This window comes from Rhopilema esculentum, chromosome 10 (assembly GCF_057945365.1).
Source record: "Rhopilema esculentum isolate cy_ngs chromosome 10, ASM5794536v1, whole genome shotgun sequence".
Classification (NCBI taxonomy): domain Eukaryota; kingdom Metazoa; phylum Cnidaria; class Scyphozoa; order Rhizostomeae; family Rhizostomatidae; genus Rhopilema; species Rhopilema esculentum.
Genome location: NC_142824.1, coordinates 9,748,849 through 9,770,482, shown reverse-complemented (window position 1 = coordinate 9,770,482; position 21,634 = coordinate 9,748,849). Strand labels below are relative to the sequence as shown.

The window sequence follows — 21,634 nt, the reverse complement described above, 5'->3', positions numbered from 1 at the left end:
CCAGACGGCAATGGAGGGGAGTACCACTTTGGGGCGGGGAAAATACGTTGATCTTATCTGTATTAGCATAGTAATACTCTTTAAGACCAATTATACTATCAATGTAGGTTGACAAAAACGACAAAAGTCCTTTTTTATAGCTGGAGTACCACGAAAGTCCCTTCTTAAAGTTTTGATAGTCAATTGTAGTGGCGGATTTAAGAGGGGGGGCAACTAGGGGCAGTTGCCCCTCCCTCGTCGAGTTGAAGCAAGTCTGGCGCCTCTTTTTTGGAAATTCTGCGCCCCTTTTGAAGAATGAGAATCAGGTGAAAAAGATTCTGAGACCGATAGATTAATTTGCTTCAAGGATTACCTCAAAGTTTTGTTGCTTATTCGGAAAATGGATCTAAAATTGTTGTATACAGCGTACTCTGGTCATCAGCTCTTGAAAATTTTTCAGCGCCTCCACTACCAACTGCCCCTTCTTCAAATGTGCTCTGGATCCGCCCCTGATTGCATGCTAAAATGAATTTCCGATGTCAAAGGATGAGTTGGTTTTACCCATTTTTAATAAGATATCCATATATGGACATGGGGGTATTTAGACGTCACGTGACAAATTAAAGCTCATTTTGCTACTTTAAATATATTTCTACCAAAAAAGATAAACTATCCTTCATATCCGACTGCTTAGACGGGATTTATTTTGTTAAAAACGTCATTCCAGCCACGTTTCTCCGTCGCAGAGGAGAGGCAGGAACTTCTCCTGATTTAACCCCCATTTTACCCCCAAAAACAGCGGCAAATCCCCGTTTACCATCACAATTCAATATCCCCAGTTGATAAAGAACTCGAAACTGGGATTCAAAATTTCCCCGCCCCAAAGTGGTACTCCCCGCCACAGCTTGTTGGCACTCTGTCGCCCATTGTAACCCCTGTACTGATTCAGGAAACCTCTACAACAGCATCAACAACAAGTTGTGTGTACCAGGGGTAGGAAGCAGTTTTCTTCGGTCGAATAATGCCGATGATATGATTAAGAGTTACAGTTGTTGTTATGGAGAAAATATTGAAAATATCTTCGTGAAAGCTTCAAGAACTTGTTACGTCTGATTTAAGTCAGTCCAAATATCATTTCCAGCATTACCACTATGGCCTAAACGGCCTTTATAGTGGCACTGTTAACTCAGGCCCTTCATTAGAAAGCGTAAAAGGAAGTTAGTAGTTTTGAATTATTTTTATTTTGATAACCAGCATGTTCGCCGATTGGATTTCGTTGCGTTCTAATGTCGAAGACGACTTTGGTGTTAAAAGCGTCTTGCAGAATTATCCTCCAAATGTTGGGAAAGATGTTGCAACAAACATCGTGCATAGTTTACAGTACAGTGATAAAGTAAAGGCTCTGCAAACGAAAGAGCAGCTTGAATGGACGATGGAGGTTATTTGTTTTGGACTTACAATGCCAATGACAGAAATTGAACTCATAAGGAACTGTGCTTATTTGTATTTGGATTGGGCTGCTGTGATATCAAATTCAAGTAAAAATAATATCCCAAAGCCTATAATTGAGGAGAAAGAGTTTTATTTTAAAAAGATTCTTAAGCATTTAACCAACCTTTTCATGCCAAGAGAAAGCTCTTCATCACCAGAGCAAGCAAAACTCTGCAGCCAAGTCATTTTTCATATCCGTGCACTTGTCACTAATGAAAATCATTTGAAGGAAGAAATTTGGGAAGATTTACTCATCTTTTTTCTTGGTATCACTGGCCACTTACTGTCACCACCACCTTTTCCACATGGACTTGCTGAACATCTTTGTGATCAGCTTGTTAATTCACTGTTTTTTGTATGGCTTCTGGCAGCTGGAAACAAGTTTCCTTCACCACCTTTATGGGTCACATTGCAAGATTTTTGTCTGTCATGGCGACATCATCAAACACTGATTGCCCAATGGAACAAACTCATGTGTTCATTAACAAACAAGGTCCTTCACATTCTCTATGGCCCACATTGTCTTCCTGAAGATAAATTAAAGGAAGAGGATAGGTTTACGATTCCACATGGCCTTGATGCAGAAATTGTTGTTCAATGCTGGTTCAGGTTCCTCCATATTCTTGGTAGCCCTGTTGTATTGTCATCCCCAGAGAAAATATCAAGCACACAACATTTTATGCAGTATGCATTAGAGCAAGGTACATCTCCAAGTGAGCATACCTCTTTAAGATCACTACCTGGGAGTTTTCTTAAAGCCATGAAAGGAGTTTCAATTCTTACTGATATGTTCCTTGATGTGAGATATATAAAACATGGAGTTCGTTTGGAAACTCAAGGTACAAGATTAGAGAACTTTGATAGCTCTAAAAGCCAAGATGCTAGGGGCGCAACACTTTCACCTAGTCCATCTTTGGATATGTTGGCTTCCATATTGACTGTTCCAGGTCCACTTTCACCTGCAGATGCAGAGGGGAAATCTTTCTCAGATTTAGAGCAAGAAAAGGCACAGACAAAGCAAGGCTATGTAGGTCCTGGAGTCAATAGCATATTGCACATATTTGGTGCATGGCTTTTTGATGCAACTCTATCTGGAGTGGATTTGAATAAAGTATTGATTTCATTTGCTTTCCATTCAAGAGAGCTTGTGTCACCAACCTCCTCATTATCAAAAGGGTAGGTTATATTCAATTTGAAGTTTTTGATTGCAACATCAATCAATTCCATGGCCTATAAGCTACCTTTCTTTTTGCATCATCCTGATATCAGGTCTTTGAAAATTGTGCGTAATCTATATCAAGCATATAGCTCTACTCTGGCCTTTTCTCTCGCTTTAACTAAACCTGTGATCAATTTGGTCAAAGTAATTATTTGAGCTCTTTGTCGATGGAAGTTGCCAGTGACAATTGCTTTCAATGATTTTGAAATTGAAATTTTTGGAGAAAAGATTGAATACTGATTTGTATTTATGCTACCTATTCAAATTTCCAGCATTTTCAAAACATCTTTGTTGGCAAGAATTTAATCAAATTGTCTCAATTGCTGTTTGACAACCACTCTTATAAAATCTAATTCAGTCTTAGATGGTAAGATTTGAAACACATTTTGTAAAAATCAATCATTGTTGTTTGGTTGATGTCCAGGTTCACACCAAAGAAGGATGAATTCCAACATGGACGAGCTGAGGCATTTGCAATCCTATGTCATATATTTTCATCCCAGAGAGCTGGGGAGAATATTTTACCAGTTTATCTTGGTAGATTTTACTTGAGTTTGGCTGTTGGACTGTGCTATAAAGTGGTATGTTTATTTTGATACTAGCTTGTTTAGCATCCAGTCTTATATGTTAAGAATTTCTAAAAAATTTGCTCAGCAGAAAAGATTCAACCTTGTTCAATTCTGAAAGAAATTTTTCAAAGTCAATTAATTCGAGTTAATTTTGCAAAAATCTTTTGTTATTTTTTACTTTTTTACTTGAATAAGCCAAAAGTTATGATGGAATTTTGCTTGCGTAGACTCTTTGTGCCACCATAATTTGTGTAAGCTGTCCAGTTTTTGATTTGTCTAGTCCAGATGATAAAGAAAGCTGAAGCTATGAAGATATCTATGAAAATTACTGTTTACTGGTCTGTCATGAAATGATCAGTCCCTTATAGGCACAGCTGTATATGCTCCTAGCATGCTATCAAGATATTATATGATTAAAAATGCAACATTTGAAAAGTTAAATCCCAGGACAGTAAATTTTCTTATAAGTAGCTAAGTGCTTTGCATGCAGAAGTTGTCTTTAGCAAAATGTTATTTCAAATAATGAGATATATTTGGAATTCTTTGTAAGTAATATTGAAATTCTTCTTTTTTTACAAATCATGTTTCTGATAGGTACATCAATCCATAAGTTACCTCTGCTGCTTAAATTTTAGACTCTTGCTGGTCATGTTTTGAGCAGCATCTTAATGAGTGCTGAAAACATTCTGAGGATTGACTTGCAAGGTGTGCAAGTGCTCATACCACACATCATCACAGCACTAGACATCACATTGCCTGTTCAAGAAAAGGAGCTAAATCTTGGGTATTTGGAAACATTATCACAATTTTTAACATTGCTTAGCAATTGAAAGTTACCTCATGGTGGAGTAATAACACAAGGAATTGCACTTATTCTTTTTCCATTCACAAAACACTGTAAACAAAAGCTAGAGACTCCCAGAATACTCCTGCCATCATTTTGTGTTATGACTCTGTGAAAAAGATATTATCCCTTGCATTAGGTTGGTTGGTGCATCATATAACAAATTATACCAGAGACAAGTGACCCTTGTGCTTCAAGCAAAGGTCATTTAAAATCTGAAATGATATGATTTTACTCAAAACTGTGACTTACTCAGTTAGCAAATAGTGTTTATTCCTTTCCATATTGTGTTTTTCAAATATGAGTGCCATTCTTCGAAGCCTTGTGAACTGTGGGGGCACATATTTCAGGGCACATACATAGCTTTATATTTAACCTTAAAGGTTTTACATACAGTAATATTATTTTGTGTCCTTTTTCTCAGCAATCACTATCCTTCAGTTTTGCTGAAAAGATCCAGCATACAACTGTTACTCTCAATGGTTTGCTTGCCGCTGCACTTTCTTTCACTTACAATCGAACGTAAGTGTCCTTTCTTGTCATAAAACGTTTTCTAGTTTTTGGGTTAAGTATTATTTTGCAATCGTAAGAAAGTGTTTTCTAGGACAAGGGTAATAAGAATTATTCAAGTAATTATTTAATGTGTCAGTTGAAGTGTTTCTGGTTTATGGACTCCTGACCCTTTTACATATCTCAGTTATATCAGATAGGGCAATTCATATTGTGGTGTGGTGGATTTTGTTTTTTCTCAAAGCATTATTTTGTTTGTTGTTTTCTTTATTTTTCTTAGTTTGCTACCAACAGAACCCTGATTGAGACTGACTGATTTATGAAATCAGAGTTATTTATTGTTTTGCAAGTATATTCATCAAAATCAAATCTTGTAGCTAGCTAGAGAAGGAGATAAACTGGCAATGGCTCCAATACTTGGCTCCAATGCCAAATAGACTTACCTGTATGTGTCCTTGGCTGATCCATTGATGTATACAATTATTTTAAATACGTAATTTTGGCTTGGATTTTCAATAACAAAAACTGCAACTTATATGATGCTATCTTCTGTATATAATGTTTCTGTTTGTAGCAATTTGGGAAAATTCGTCAAATCCTGAGCCAACAGAACGTCTAACATTCTTATCATTGAAACCACGTTTGACTGCACTGCTGATTCTTGCTTTGGACGTTGAAACAGACCCTCTCAACATCCAGATGCTTCTTGGAGGTATGTCTGCTTGCAAATCATTCAATAATATCAGTTTATCACACCAATCACTTTTCAATCTTTTTTATGCAAGCAACGTAATGTAAGGGGTATATTGTTGCAGTTATTATTACTATAAGCTTGCAAAATTATTCTTTCAATAGTGTAGATTGCAGAATTTTAGCATATCTCTTCTATTAGGCTGTCTCTCTCAGACTTTCGTGCATAAAGAGAAACTTTACTTTAAGACATTTCCGCACCCTACTATGAAAATTCCCCTAAATGTTTACATAGTCAAAATAATGAAAAATCAACAAGCCTGCATTTTGTTATCATTGGTGTCTGGTAATAAATTTTCAGGTATCGAAAAACAAAACAATCATTTATTTTGTTTGATAGGCGCGATGTTGCTGGTACAAGACACAGTGGCTATCGAGACTAAGTCTATCACAAACCAGTCAGTGAGTACAGGACCCAGCATAACAATAGAACCAGGTAAAGAATCTTGGCTGCAACGTTCTCAAACTACCATCAGCTTATCAAGAGCTCTAAACAACAGCGAAAAGAACTCTGAAGAAATGCAGACTAGCGAAGTCAAAGAGGCTAAGGGTGATAAGGAAAAGCTAGAGATGGGATCTATAGGTGACTCAAAAGGTTAGTCATGGATTCAAATACTCTAATCAGTTATTTTTCAACTGTTTTTTCCTAGCAGACCTTGTGCTATTGTTTAAGAAAATTGCCCATGACTACCTGGCTAGTGCCAGAAGATGAATTTCCACCACATTCTCATATCGCACCACAGGCATCCTTTACGTCACTCTCATTTCACGCATTCGCTAATCCCTATTGTTTACTTTATCTTTGCCACGCTATTCAATTTACTCATCATCATTTTTCGCCCTTCCGATCATTTGTGTTTATTTTAGTAATGCATTTCTGTATATAAGTGTGTTGATTTTTACCTATGTAGTTTTAGTTCAGTTAGAATCAAGAGACGCAATAGGCATGTCGTCTCTTCTCTGGTTCCGTTCTCTCCACACGTTAAATATTACTCGCTGGGTATGGAAATGACACGTTAGTCGTGGATGGATTTATTTAGTACCTACATCGATCGTTGTTCTGATGCACACTAAATATACAGTATATCTTCTCGGAAGCTAGTAAAGTATCGTCAAAGTTAAGCGAAATTTCCTGCCAGTAAGATTTCTTTCATTTGTTTTTGCCTCATTCCTCTAGTAAGATTTCTTTCGTTTGTTTTTGCCTCATTCCTCTAGTAGGATTTCTTTCGTTTGTTTTTGCCCCATTCCTCTAGTACGATTTCCTTCGTTTATTTTTCGCCCTATTCCAGCAGTAAGATTTCCTTCCTTCTTTAGTTTTTCCTAGAATCAAGGTAATGAACTCAACTGTTTATGAAGCTGCTATTTTTAGGGGCTAGTACAGTACTTCTAGCCAAGCAGCTTTTCGAAACGCTTTAAGTTAGAAATTTTATGTGAAACGATCTCTGCCTTCCAAAAACTTGTATGATAATGACTTGTATAAGAGGAATAGCACTGTTCTCAGTTATTTTGATTTAGATTTTAGATAAAGTTTTTTTTCACGAGAACGTTTAGAATCAGATATTATTAAAGATGTATCATCTAATTATGCTGACAACAAACACTTATCAGATAACTCTCGACTGTGACCCTGGCTTTATTAATATTTGGTGCAAGAAATTTTCTGAGTGTTTTCAAATTCAAGTATTAATGCTTCTTAACATTTTATAACATTGTTAAGAATTTTTCATATTTAAATGAGATCGCTCATATTCACATAAAGTAAAGAAAAAACTGCTGCCAACAATTTTGGTACGAAATTTCTAGTAATTTATTTTGATTAATGCTAAGAAATTGTTTCAAGAGATCTATGATGTTAAGACCCATAGGGAATTGTTCTACTATTCGCAAACATGCAACTTCACCACAAACTCTTTCTATATTATCTTCAAATCATTCATTTGCAGATTTATCTACAACTAAAGGCTTGTTTTTCTACCTTGTCCCATTCCTACGCCAAAAGTTGATGTTTTCTACCGAATGGCGATCCGAAATGAATGTAACATTGACTGCACTAGAGTTACTTGCAGACCTTGCAAAGCTGGATGCAAGATTTATTGGTAGGTCAATCAAGACTTTTTGGCTTTCTTATGTGGCAGTCATAAAGACACAGTCAGCATCCTTTATACATTAATTATCATTAATTATCATTACTTCCGTTTGACAATAATTATCAGGCTGCGCCACTGTACTCTGTTGAGACGCCCAAAGTTCAGATTGTTTTAATAAACAAAGAGCGACTTGCTTAAAAGCTGCTTTGGAAATACTGCTGGTTTGCTACTTATATTACACTTGGAATACTTAACATTTAGGTACCACTGTTAAGCAACAACAACTACATACGTTACTTCACAATCAACTGGAATGTCCCCCTACTCTAGCTTCTGAGATTCCAAGTAAAGTGTACCTAAGATGTGTAGACACGTCCATCTTAATCATGGTTTTTCTTCCTGGTACTACCAAACCAATTTAAAAACATCTCGAGATACTGATTCAAATTTTTCTTAATTTAATTGGTCAATTCAAACCCTTCACTCTTGCCCTTCCTTTTCTTTCTTTCTTTGTAACTTCTCCGTTTTATTTATTGAACTTCCTCTCTTAATTCTAATTTCCTTTTCTTTCTCATTGCAATGTTCTGTGCTCTTTAATTTTTCCCTTTTCTCCTTCCATTAGATTTCCCCTTGTTCCATTAAATACGCTGTAGCTAAATTGTGAATGTTCTTTGTTGCTATTGCAGATGTCAACGAATCAAAGGAATGCTTGAAATGGATCTGCACTTTCATTGAATTTCAAGCTAACAAGCCGGCTCCTTTTCACGTTCGAGATTTGCATTCCATAATCGTAGCTGCTTTTAATTGCCTGTCTCAGTGGATTTTAAATCATCATTGGTTGCTTGAAGATGAGGTAAGGCTTTCTGAAACAACAAACATTGATGTTAAAGGCCAATTTAAATGAATATCAGTAGACAATCGGGGTCGCAGTTAATATTTCTCTTGGGCGAAGGGGGCTGGTGCCCCCAAAAAATTATAAATTTGTGTTATTTGCAGTGTAAAATTCCTTTTGTTCCTTTTTTGACAAAAAAATGTTCCCCCAATTATTCTATCAATCTTAAAATACTGAACAAGACATTGTTGCCATGTCTCATTGGTAGTAAAACATCTGACTATAGACCTTGTTTTTGGCTCTCTTGTACTTGTTTGTTCTTGGATACTGAAGGTACTTTTGTGTTGGAACTGAAAGGCTGCTGCAAATAATATTATTTGCTTACTTAATCCAATAATATCCTGGGTAATATGTTATATGCTAGTCAGTGAGGTTTCTAGAAGTCTAAAAGTCTGCATAATTTCACGAAGAATGGTGGTGTACGCCTTGACTGCATATCAGAGTAAAATTATTTCAATTCAATATTTTTATTTTTAAGTTTCAGTTTTTCGTTGCAGCTGTGTCTTATGTCAGTGTTGGAAGTTGTAGAACTTGGCATATCGGGCACAAAGTCTAAGGTATGTTTTGAGCTTAGCTTTTCGTAAAATCATCTAATATTTATCAATGTACAAATAATGTTTCTGAGGTGGATAAACTTATGCACGCCTTGCAGATTGGATGCTTATAGAAAATTCTTTAAGAGCAATAACAAGGAGGAAAGGGTAGAGGTAGAAGGTGTGTGGGTGGCTCAGTAGTTAGGATTGCGGTCTACAGATCGAAGTTTCTGTGGTTCGATTCCCTAACAGTACCAAACTTTCACATGGAGTGAGGAGAGTCGCCAGCTCTCTGTATTTCCATGCATAGGAATCACGAGTTGTGGTCACATCGAGAGAATGGGCTAGAACACTGCTCGTCGATATGCATAGCTTCTCAGTTTCCTAAAGCTACCTCCAGTTGCTAGAAGGCAATAAATACAACATATATAACTACCAACAGTATTGTTTTAATAAAACAGAAAAACCTAAATTGACAATAATTTATCCATTGAAAGTGGTAAATTTTTCAAAGTTCCTCACGCTTTCATTTTTTCCCACCTACAGATATCATCAGCTGAAGGAAATTTCACTCTGAAAGGTAACTCAATATCAAAAAGCTTTCGAGATATATCTTCTGATAATCTTGCAATGATTTGCTACATAGATGTACAACAGAATATATGCTTTGTGCTTTTTTGAACTCTAATACTCAAGTATCACTAATCAATGAACATACTTGTCTGAATATTAACTGTTAAACCTTACACGGATTACCAACATATAATGGTTTTTGGTTCGCATGGAATAGCTTTAATTTATATTGAAGTTCATAAGTTGTTGTATTTGCTAGCCTTCTTCATTCTTTGTAAAAAAACTGTTTATGTCGAAAAATTGTAGGTCCGGACTTTTTTCTATACTGAAGTTCGTCCTATTGGAATTATGGGTGAATCGAAAAATGGCTTGTGTCGCACTTGAATTGCTAAACTGGTAAACTGGTTTTGATTTATGTTCGTTAGGTGCGAAAGAGTTGAAGCCGGTCTCACTGAGAGTAAGGGAAGCCGCGGAATGTGTTCTCTCGTTTATCATGGAGAAAACGGTAACTTATCGAATTTCATTACTTCATTTTACTTTCAGTGCCTTTCTTTTATAAAGTTATGTACTTCCTTGTGTAATCTTTCAGGGCATACATTTTAGTATTGATTGTTGAAGCCTTTGCTTTATAAGCTTCAACAAATTTAAACAACTCCCAATGAAAACTTTCTTCTGAATTCTGTAACGGTATTATCCCTAATCATGTTTAGTAAGAGCAAAGTGATGATGGTTGAATATAGGGTACTGGCACAGTGCTGGCAAAATTAGATTACAATGAATCACCGAGTTTGGCTTGTCCTTCTTGTAGGGTGCTTTCCCTAATCCATCAGGATCTGCTTCTTTATCAACCCTTGTTGACGAAGAGGCGTTAGCAGCCAATGCATTGAAGCAAGATGGAAGAAAGGTAAGTTTGGTATACAAATAGGTCATTTCATGTCAGTGATTCTGCTGTCTTTTCTTAGGAACATTTGAGAATAAGCTGGTTTTGGTAAATTTCTATGATAGTTCTGTATGGCCTATAGGGTGTCAAAATGTAGCTAACAAGGTGTTTTGAAAAGTATTTGGGTAATGTGTTTCCGACTTGGTCTATTAATTTACTGCCAATAAATATGCTCATCTCATTTAATAAACATAAATATTATGTCAACACCAATAGTATTATTTGCCGCTTTATGATATTCCATCCGCAAGTAGATGCTACCTACTGTTCACTGTCACTCGAACTCATACAAAACAAGAATCAATTGTTAAATTTAATTTTTTTATGTATATTTGTCCTTTGCTTTTTGGTATGATTGCAATATTCCACTATATTTTCTCTTTAGTTTGTCTACTACGCTATTGATGGCTCATGCATTGTTGGAATCCTTGAAGATACGGTGGACAGAGCTCTAGGTATTTTATTCTTCTCGCTATCCCATAAAGTCCTATTGCCACTTCCTAATTTTCATGAATTGTGGAAACAACTTTTGATTGGCTGAAGCGCTACCATTTTGAATTAACGCATGGCAGCTTTGTACCTTTGGAAGTCAACGTTGAAGCAGTGGTTAGAGGGATGCGGGGTTTTTGGCCTCCCCGGTCAGCACGAAGTACAGTTGATTTGTCGATTGAAAGTTTGAAGTCCCGTTAATCGGAGGCAAGACTATGAATAGAAATTTGTTTCAGCGCTTTTACTCAAGATGTTGAAAAATATGGAAATCCACTAATTTTGGTCTAGTCTACGTCATGCTTGGACTTTCTTAGACACACCCGTCAAGAGAACGAATTAAATCTACTTGATAGAGTTATTCGATTGCAACCTTGATTCTAGATGAGACTCATTTAGTTTAGTTTATATTTGCATGCATACATGTAAAACTGAAATATTATCTCCCGAATTTTAAAATTTCAATCAGAGAAATGTGATACACAAGCGATCTGCATTTCAAAGTTATACTCAAATAAATTCATAGTAAAAAATTAAACAGAAATGTGTAATATACAACCAATAGGCTGAGAGTCAAGTTAACCGTTGCAGGCAACCTGCCCTCTGTGTCGAGTATAATTCGCGGACCAACAGGAAAAACGGCCAGTGTCATGCAGCTACGATTCTTTGCAAGATCCAAACAGGTAAGGAGCGTATTTCCGATCATTTCCTTTAGCGCAAATCAATACCAATACATGGTTTGTACTGAAATGCTCTGGAATTGAAAACATTTTAATTGAGCGTGTAAACGTGATCGAAGATAACTCCAGCTACAACTGAAGCAATAACATGATCGGTATATGGACTCACTTCCAAGTCTCGAGGGAATAGAAGTGGTTCGAATAATGAGGGCCAATTTAATATATCACATATCTTTGAAAGTAATGGCTCAAAATAGATTAGAACGGGTTTAAGTAGCTGGGAACTTCGAACAAGGGCCATTTTGAAACATTTGGTGCCAAATGTATTGCTTGATATTCGCAAAAAAGTGTTAAATCTTAAGAGTGTTTGTATATTCAAATCACCAGATAAAATTATTAAAAGTTGCTCAGTATGTTGTATGTTCTTTGTATGTGATATTGGTATCATCTCATTTAGTATCAGAGGAAACATACTTATGATATTTTATGGTAAAACGGAAGGGTTCAAAAATGCCTCGTATGCTAATGATTTGTTCTTAGGAGCATTAAGTTGTTTGTTACACCAGATTTAAGTTGTTTGTTACATCAGATAATTATTCGGTAGACAAAATATGATTTGTTTGTTGCAAAATATACAAAATAATCAGATTATCAAAGGTGCAAAATATGATTTGTTTGCTGAGTTTAGGCTGTTTGCTAATTATTCCAAAATGTCTATCTATTCCTATCTATAAAAACATTTGGAGTAGATTTCGATTGTTTCGTGACTCTTCATTTCCGCTTCATGAATTTTTACTGCTTTGAACATTCGTTCTCGATCACGTGCTTTGTGCTGAACAAGTAAAAAAGTTTACTGTATTTACCAATCAAATTGACGACACATGCTTGCCCTTTAAACGAAAGTTCCCCTTGACCAGCTTTAGTGGCATTAAGTTTGTCATGATTGCTGTGCTGGCAGATTCATCTCCATAGTTTATCTTGTTGACTTGCCACGTCTTATAATACACCATTTTCCATTTAGTCTGTAGCTTTTGCATATCGAAACGAACCTGCCCGCCCTGAAGCAATTGAGTCGCATGAGCAACCCCCGGTAGCCAATCAAAGATGTTATCCAGAAGCTGTAGATGGTGTGGGGAAAGTGAACGCGTACGTTTGCACTATCGATGTACTCCTTTGTTTTATGTATACAATAGTTGAGCACTCTATGCATATTTTTACCTCCTAATCAGTTGGGGCTGCCAATTCTTTGCACATCAATGTTTATGCATGATCGTTCCCATGCCTCAAGCTTTCTTCAAATGCATACCTCGTATGCATGACGTTGCGTGCTTTAACAATGTTTTTACACCACGTTTATTCTTAACACTGTCTTTATGCATTCGGTTGACTTCAAGTCATTGTTTTTATTTTTAAAAGTCATTTATAGTGCAAATTTCAATAGCAAATTTTCATTGATACTGGACTGAAGGCGATGTGGCCATTAATGCAAGAAACCAAGAAGCAGGCTTTGTTAATTACAAACTTAAGTTCAGGCTTTTCTTGTCGATTTTGGAATGCTTTAAGTACTATCGTTTTGTCCATTTTTGCATGCTTTTCATTATGTTTTGTTGAGCAAGAGAAAGTCTGTAGAGTGAAGTGCAATGTTTTATTCTAAAATTGCTTTTAGAGAGTATAGCATACCAAGTATAGATGATATCTTAGAGGAAAGCCTAAACGAATTGCAAGACCAGATGAAAGAGATAATGCATGTCCAGGTTTGTTCAATGCGCTATTTTATGTTTGCAATTTTTCCGCTTGATGTATTGGTGTAAAAATAATTGAAACATATACCTATGACTTCTTGTATGAATACCGTTTGAATTGAATTGAATTGTAATACGTGACTTATAATTTTCGGACTTGATAATTAATTTTGTATCCGTACTTTCACTTAGTAAGCATTTATATTTTGTCTGCAGTTCCTTTTTTTTCGCCATTGCATTGTATAGGCACACCTTAATCTAAGGGAAGCTAGAAATTAACCCTAGTTTTTGTATTTACATTTTCTAGGAGCAGCTAGAAATGACAACCCTGAGTACAGCTTCTAACGATTTGGTCATGTGCAGAGAAGAGAAGCAGCCTACGTATGTTTATGTCATTGACACCAGTTGACAAGCCTCGTGTTCTTGTCTTTACGCTGACAGAATGTTGTTCTGTTTTTCATAAATATCATTAGAATTTCGGAATATTGTGCTAGGGAGTAATGGAAAAAAATACTAAAAAACGTCTCAGTTCTTTTAACGAGGGTTTTGTTAAAAGTTTTTTTGTGTTTTTAAAAAGGAGCATAAGAAAAGTTTGGGGAATGTTTTTAAAAGGAGCATAAAAAACCGAAACTTGAGGGTGGCTTTGAGCGTAACTTAAAGAGACATTAAGCTTTATAATACTATCATCTTCAGGTAAACTTTACTTTACATTTTTCTTATAATCATTAAAAATGTGGGCCTGTGATAACATAAAATCCCTTTTACAAAATGAGGGTCACAGCAGAAGAACATTCTGAGAGGAATAATTAGCACATGGAAATTTCAAGTGATCGATTATCGCTGATTAAAAGCATTGCCAAAACTAACAACAGCAAGGGCAAAAACATGCAACCTGTTAAGAAGACATGCACTGCCACTTTCTCCCATGGTCATTGATCATAGGAAATATATCAATGTCCATGATGATAATTGCCCAATAAGCCTTACTTTAGCAGATATATTTTGATATTATACCTGAAACTATGTTGCCTTTTTAGCCCGGAGATCGACTTCAGGGCAGCAAAGCTCTACCTGTCTCACTTGGGAATGCTGAATTTAAGCGGCATTGAGGTATGCTTACACCCAGTCGATTTTGAAATATGTCAAAGCTAAACTCTATATTTGCTTCTTTTAACAACTTCGCGATCAATTTTTTTTTTAAATCGTATCATGGGAAAGTTTTGAAAACACAAAATCGTACTCGTAGATACTATGTTGATTTCAAACATCGCCTTTACTGGTGTTTAAGTTAGTCGTTATATTTTCGTAGGCCCTTAGTTTAAATTAGATTAGAATTCCAGTACCTCTTGCGTGTTCTGTAATACAAGCTGCTCTGAAAGAGCTCCTAAGAGAGATCGTATTTTCCCACATCGTAAATAGTTCCAGCTGACAAACAATTTCCCCATGAAATTGTCTTTATATTGACGTAAAATGTAGGAGCTCAAAAAGGTTCCTCTAATGCATACATAAGCAATTTTTTTCTTCCTCTATAGAGAAAGTCAAACCGTCCTTTTGCGAGACTTCAGCGTTTAAACTCCGAAGATGAGACTTTTGAAAAGTCATTGAGGGCTCTGGACAGAATGTCTTGTAGAACATATGACAAGATGTACGTATTTATGGTGAGAAAGGATCAAACAGATTGGGAAGATATTGTAAAGAACGAGGTGAATGCTTTCGAATATTCAACTTTTTTTAAATTTGTTTTCTTTTTACACCTTCGTTTGCATCTCCATTTGCATCTTGGAATGCATAATCTTGTGCATCGTCGTGTCTATCTTCGTGTACATCATCGTGTACATCGTCGTGTGCATCTTCGTGTCTATCTTCGTGTACAACTTCGTATAGAGAATTGTGTGGATCTTCGTTTGCATTGTCGTTTGCATATTGTTGTATTTTTTTCTACCTAACATCCGAAGGTAGTTTTTAGGACACTGAAAGCTTATGCTAATCGAGCAGTGTCCTGGTCCTTCCTCTCGATGTGACCACACCTCGTGTGCATCGTCGTGTGCATCTTTGCGTGCGTTTTCGTGTGCACTTTGTATGCATTTTTCTGCGCACAAAAGAGAGTTGCATTTGCTGATCGCATTTGCTGAGAAGTCTGAATTCAATGTTTTCTTTAGAGTTGTGATGAAAGAAATCATCCTGAGGCTTTCCTTGTTATAAACATTTGAATAGTTTTGCAACACTTTTGTTAAACGGTACAAGCCTCCGAATAAATAATTGATGATGAATTTATGATGCTTTCTGCTTAACGTCTTCTGTTGCATGTAAATTATCAATAAAGTAATTCTTCTTACTCTTATAAGTTGTCCAACGAGCGAAATTAGTTGTGAAAGTTTTCAAAGTAACCTAAGGTTTAGGCAGTTTTTTTGGGTTTTGTCACCAAATAGTTTATATTTTCTGCATAGCTAAATGCAACGGTTTGTACGCCATATCATGTACCAATCTGGAATAAAGCCTCGAGTTGGTATGTAAACAAGAATCAATGCTTTTTAGATTGGCCCAGACGATGAACATTTCGTGGAATTCATCATGTCTTTAGGATGGCCAGTGACTGTTGGAAGTCATCCTGGCTGGACTGGTGATCTCTCAACTAGTTGGTTGTCAAAGCAGCAGCTAAGTGAACTTGACAATCAAGGTTTGTCTCTTTTCCATGAGCTAGCTTGCTTTGATTTATTTGTTTTGGTTAAAGATTCCTCTTTACAAGCTGCCAGGGCTTCTTTTAAATCATCAATACTGCTGCTCTGGTGATGAATTTTTGAGTAAAAATTCAGCAGTATTATTAAAACAGGTTCAAAGCACTCTTAGCAAGATTTTGAGCTCTTTTTGCCAAGGATAAAGAAAGCACTTTGAGGAGATTGGTCAAAAGAAAAGTTTTAAGCTGAAAGCTGCCGTTAAGACGAGACGTTATTTCGTTACCTGTAAGTTTAGTTTGACTTCCAGTTTTTGTATTCAGTTAATTTTTATCTTTATAGACATCGCCGGTGAACAAATCCTCTATTATGCTGATGTTACAACAGAGTTAGCGATTTTGGTTCCTGCTTTGAATGCTCGTCAGGTAGGACCCCATTGCCTCAATTAGTTTAGATTAAGATATAGTAATTGTGTCAATAAGCAAGGCTAAGATTCTTAAATTTTTGCGGATTAGTTGGCTTTCCTGCGAAAATTTGTTTGTCTCGTGCGGTTTTTCTTTGGAAATGAAGCCAGTCACTGTTTAGGTTTTATGAATTTATCTGGGAATTTATCTGTGAATTTTTCTGCGATTTCAGAAAGCAGAATAGGACACATGCTTATTAATCCATAAGTCGTGTGGTGCCTTTGGGCAATTGGTCTGCTACCAGGCAATTTAAAGGCGTTGTTGCCGAATAATGGCACTTAGTATGTTTTCTTTCGGTATCTTTCAAATCATTACAACAAGCGTACTTCGGGGTGAGTGAAAATTTAAAAATAACGCAGAAAATAATGCTGATCACAGAATGCTACTACCAGTGGCGTCGCTTGACCTTCTGGACTAGGGGGGGGGAAGGGGTGGAGGGTCATCAATAGTAAAATGTAGATCATTTTCGCCTACTGATATAGACATAGACATAGATAAAGAAAATTTAGGTGCTATTTCATCTACTGATTGATGATGTTACCGACAAACACAGGGTTTTGTGGACTAACTGAAGGCTTACCGACCAACACATAAAGTATTAGGGGGTGTCACACCCCTACACCCCCCGCTAGCTACGGCTCTTGCAACTTCAAAACGTTTTTGTTGTATAAAGATATCAAAATGTAGCAGGTTTGGTCAAGATGAGATTTGATTTGATTCCATTAAAACAAGCACCAAACTGATCAAAAGCACTATATCAAGTAGAACATTTGCTGCCTCGTACTTAACAGTGTCATACTCTTATGGGAGACAGAGATCCTCTTTTTGAGCGTATCACTGGCTTTGATCTATTTTTGTAATTCTATCGAGTATAATTTTTTATCTTATATGTTTTTCTATAATGTCTGCTAGGCTGAGTCTCCTGAATTCATGACACCGAGGTTGAACAGCGACGAGAAAGATTCTCCCTCTCCTACTCAAACGACCTTTCAGAGATCAGAAAGCGTGGAGGTGATAGACGTGTCAGTTCCAAATACGAGGCTGTTTAGGCAGCTCTCGGACCCTTCTGGAGGTATGAAATATGTCTTATTTATCTGTCGTGTTTATTGTACCTTCTATAAGATAAGACTAGCAAATCCAAATTCATTTAAGCAGTTTGTTACTTAAGCTTGTCAAGAGGAGGGACATGTAGTCAGGTGTTAAAATTTCATTAGGCCTAGCATTTTGCTCCTTTTGATTTCAATCGAGTTCAAAGTGATGACGTCACAGAAGTCTCTTTTTAGAATTTTTGAATTTGGATCCAATAGCCTGTAAGAGGATCATGAAATACCTCTAAATATGCAAAATCAGTCAAATGTGTTACGAATTAGCTGACATACGGCCACATGTCTATTGGCTTTCAACTTTTTGAACAGAGCGAAAATAACAATGATTCATAAGCAAACTTTAAATCTTTCATTGGCAACATCTCAACTAATTTTAGACATATTTCACTTTTGCATATTTGGAAGTATTTCATGATGATCTTTTATGTTGAAATTCAAGAATTCTAAAAATAGGTTTTTAGTGACGTCATACTTTAGAACCTAATGGCACTCCGCAGCAATTAGTGAAGAATGATCTTGGTAACAGGCTGTTGCTATTGTCTTATCTAACGTTTTCTTTATTTAAGTGGTTTTGAATCAGTAATTTTATAAAGATTTGTGCGCTACTGTCTATTTTAAGTGTCAGCTGTAAATAACGTTTAACAAGGTGATGCAGATAAAACCAAAAATGCAATAGGAACCACTTGCTTTACCTTTTACTAAACCACACAGTTCCTAATTTTTATTTGTGTTTTAGCCAAGATCTTACGAAAGCAGAATACCCAAGACGTGAGTACGAGTTACTCAGACTCGAAAATACGTGGCCATTCTAGCTCATCGGAAACGCTAGTTGTGGTTGCTTGGCTGCAAGACTTCAGTGACCATACCCATTTCAGAGCTTTGGATCTGCTTGGGAATTTGGAGGGCGTGCAGTTTAACCAGATCTCAAACGCACCAAGCAGAGTTCCAGAGAAAGAAATCTGTACTATCTTTGTGCACCCATTGAAAACGGGACTTTATAGAATCAAATTGAAGACAGAATATGGGTGAGTTTCGTGGTGGATTTGTCTGTCAGAAATCCCGTGTCTTCGCATTAAAAGCAATAGCAATTCCAAATGAAAGTGGCTTTAGTCATCCTAGGATAATGCTATTAACCTTTCTAGATTTTTTTTGTTTAAGATATGTACTCAGAACAGTCTTGAGATGTCAGATTGAGTCTTATAGGCCTCAGGTGTCATCATCACAGATGTTTTTGATCTTGGTTTTAAATAATTTAGAGGGCATATTTTATTTGAGAATTAAACTCTGTTTGCTTTTTGGAATTTGTTAGACTCGCATTCTGCGGTGCGGAAAACCCTTTGAATTAGCCTATTGATAGTGGAAGGACTAGAATGCGGTCAAATTAGGATGAAGCCCGAAATGGATCACGGCTATGTTGATATCTGGGGAATGTTGGATAACGCACCTCTTCTCTGACTTCTAGGCACAAATTTTTTGTTTTGCTTTGCAAATTTTTGAGCTTTTAACCAAAAGGGAATTCTTGGAATCATACGTGCCGACTACGTGAAAGCTTAGGGACTCCTTCCTCCCCCCAAATGGCTTTTTTAATAAACCAAAACAGCAGTATATTTCCTGCTTTTAGAACGAAAACCAAGAATATGCTTTTTCAAAGCGAAATTTTCAATTAAAAGGCATTTTTGATGCGTTTACTTAAAAATTCTTAGATCAAATTTTACCATCAGCATTTTGGTAATAAAATGAGCTCCTTTCTTGAAAAAATATTTTCTCAGCCCCTATTGTGGGCTGAAACTTGGCCTTCAATCGTTTCTTTAAAAACTCACTTCATGAGAAACAGTTGTAGTCTCCCTCAGAATTGATGAATCTGTAAACGAGGTTAAGTCTACAACCCCTTTTTACCCTTTTGTCTTTTTCACTGTTTTTATTTGCATTTTTTATTTGAATTTTTAGAAAATATTTTTATATGTTTATATTTTTACATGTTATCACCTGATACGATATTTAATTTTTTTAACAACTAAATTTGTATGAATTATTTAAGTCAAGTAAAGATGAAAATCTTTAAAAAAGCTACTGCTATAATAGTTGGGATCGCAAAGTTTGCAAACACGCTTTTTCATTGAAGTACACATTTGTTATTATTGCTCTACATATGGTACCTCAAGCATCGAAATTGTATTGAATTGTGCCATTTTCTACCTGAGATTTAAGCAATATTCTTTAGCGGTAATCTTCTAATTCAATGTTGATCAGTTGGAATTGGCCTATTATGTAGGGCTTCAAAGAAGTTGTGAGTAGCAGTTGTTCAATGAAATTAGTTCGCTTCAGTTCATTAAAAAAACTTAACCATTTTTCAGTTTCTGATTTCAAAAATAATGTTGCTACATACACCTTCAGACTTGCACATTGTGAGGTTTTGTGACTTAAGATTTTCGTTTATCTAAGTGTTTAGTGTCCTGTAGTGTAAATCTTTTTTGTGCTATTCCAGGCTTCAAGCAAAGTCGACTGCTTGTCCCTAAAATAAGAATATTTTTTACGAACTATTTTATGCTATATCTTTACCTTTATCCAATAAAAATTCTTTACAGAACATCCATTGGTGGCCCTCTAGTCGATGGTATGGTAGTAAGCCGAAGAGTCCTTGGAAACTTGATACGAAGCACTGCATTAAATTTCTGTCGAAGAAGACGTTTAGAAATCGATAAGTATGCACCTGTTTTCATCAATTTATTAAGCCCGTTTACGTTCATTTTTCAACCTCTCTGAATGCCGTACATTTGCCCTTGGGGCAGTTTTTCATATGTTGCCTATCGAAACAGTGTACTTGCCTTATATGAAGTACTGAAAACTTTTTCACTAGGACTTTTGTGCTGTTACTGAAAAGTTCACTTCTTACGAAGTCTTTGACTGATAAACTTCAGTGGGGGTATCGAAGAGGTTGATAGAACTACTTTGTTACAGTTAACATGTTTTCCAGAATTAACAAAATAGGCAACTCATCCACCTTGACCATTTGTGTGTCTGAGGTCTTTTATGTCCTTGAAATGCCGATAGCAGGTTTATTCTATGTCCTTGAAATGCTTATAGCAGGTCTATCCTATGTCCTTGAAATGCTGATAGCAGGTCTATTCGATTGCGTTGTAGTCAAGTATTTTAAAGCCTGTTCATTCAGTCAATATAGCTGACCTTACTATACTATGATAACAGCTGGTCTTAAGTCTTATTTCTATAAGAAAGTTAAAGAGCTACCAACGTCAGCATGCACAAGTTTTAGGCATCATTTCTAGAGCTCACATGCCGTGTGCAAGACGCCTATCGAAGCTGATTCTGCAAAAAAATTCCCCTGTTAGCTTTTTCAAATCTGTATTCCTGTAGAGAGCTGTTTATTCTATATCACAATGTCATTCTGTTTTGCTTTGAAGCTACTCGCCTCCGCACACATGCAGAAAAATAAAAATCCAAGACATCATCAAAAACTTTACTCAGGAGTCAAACGCACCAGAATTCTTTGCGTCTGTCTTTCAACATGACGTAGCAAGCTGATGGGACATTCAACCAGCATCTCAATAACTGGATATTTGATAGCCTTTTATAGTTAGCTTTAGTACGCACAATTATTACACGAAGATGGTATTTTAATCTGAATTTTTCGTTATAATGAATTATGCTGCAGGCAAAGGGACCAGAAAGATGAGCTGGAGCGTCCGAGCCGGCACAACCGACTATTTGCCAACGTTATGTTTATTCAGAAGATGTGCGTTATCCAACGTTCCCCAGATATCAACATAGCCGTGATCCATCTCCGCGGGCTTCATCCTAATTTGACCGCATTCTAGACCTTCCACTATCAATAGGCTAACTGTACCATGGATTTAGCCATCGATTATTACTTGAAGTATTCAAATATTGTTTAATGGTAGAATGAGATATGAAGATCTGATTAGACACATTTAGCTTGATCTATGAAAGGTTCTCTTTGTGAAAGGCGAACTTTAATTGACTGTGTCAAGATCAAGGCATACGTGTAGAGAATTATGTTGTTTGGTGGAGAAAGGTTTGGTCAAAAAGAGACGCATCAAGTAGAATCTTTTATCATTTAT

The 21,634-nt window shown here is 36.3% G+C and overlaps 1 protein-coding gene across 1 annotated transcript; it reads left to right on the top strand.

Annotated features, from left to right (window-relative positions):
• Positions 1-942: 942 nt before the first annotated feature.
• Positions 943-21,483, top strand: LOC135689572 (ral GTPase-activating protein subunit beta). The gene is made up of 25 exons (XM_065206836.2): positions 943-2,646; positions 3,114-3,270; positions 3,894-4,042; positions 4,527-4,624; positions 5,187-5,324; positions 5,703-5,957; positions 7,306-7,458; positions 8,136-8,302; positions 8,839-8,898; positions 9,421-9,454; positions 9,873-9,952; positions 10,256-10,351; positions 10,773-10,842; positions 11,465-11,556; positions 12,575-12,699; positions 13,220-13,307; positions 13,603-13,676; positions 14,333-14,405; positions 14,828-14,998; positions 15,831-15,972; positions 16,310-16,392; positions 17,344-17,503; positions 18,274-18,562; positions 20,123-20,239; positions 20,957-21,483. Exons 1-25 carry the CDS (start codon positions 1,235-1,237, stop codon positions 21,075-21,077), a joined length of 4,404 nt encoding a protein of 1,467 aa, XP_065062908.2. The 5' UTR covers positions 943-1,234; the 3' UTR covers positions 21,078-21,483.
• Positions 21,484-21,634: the final 151 nt, after the last annotated feature.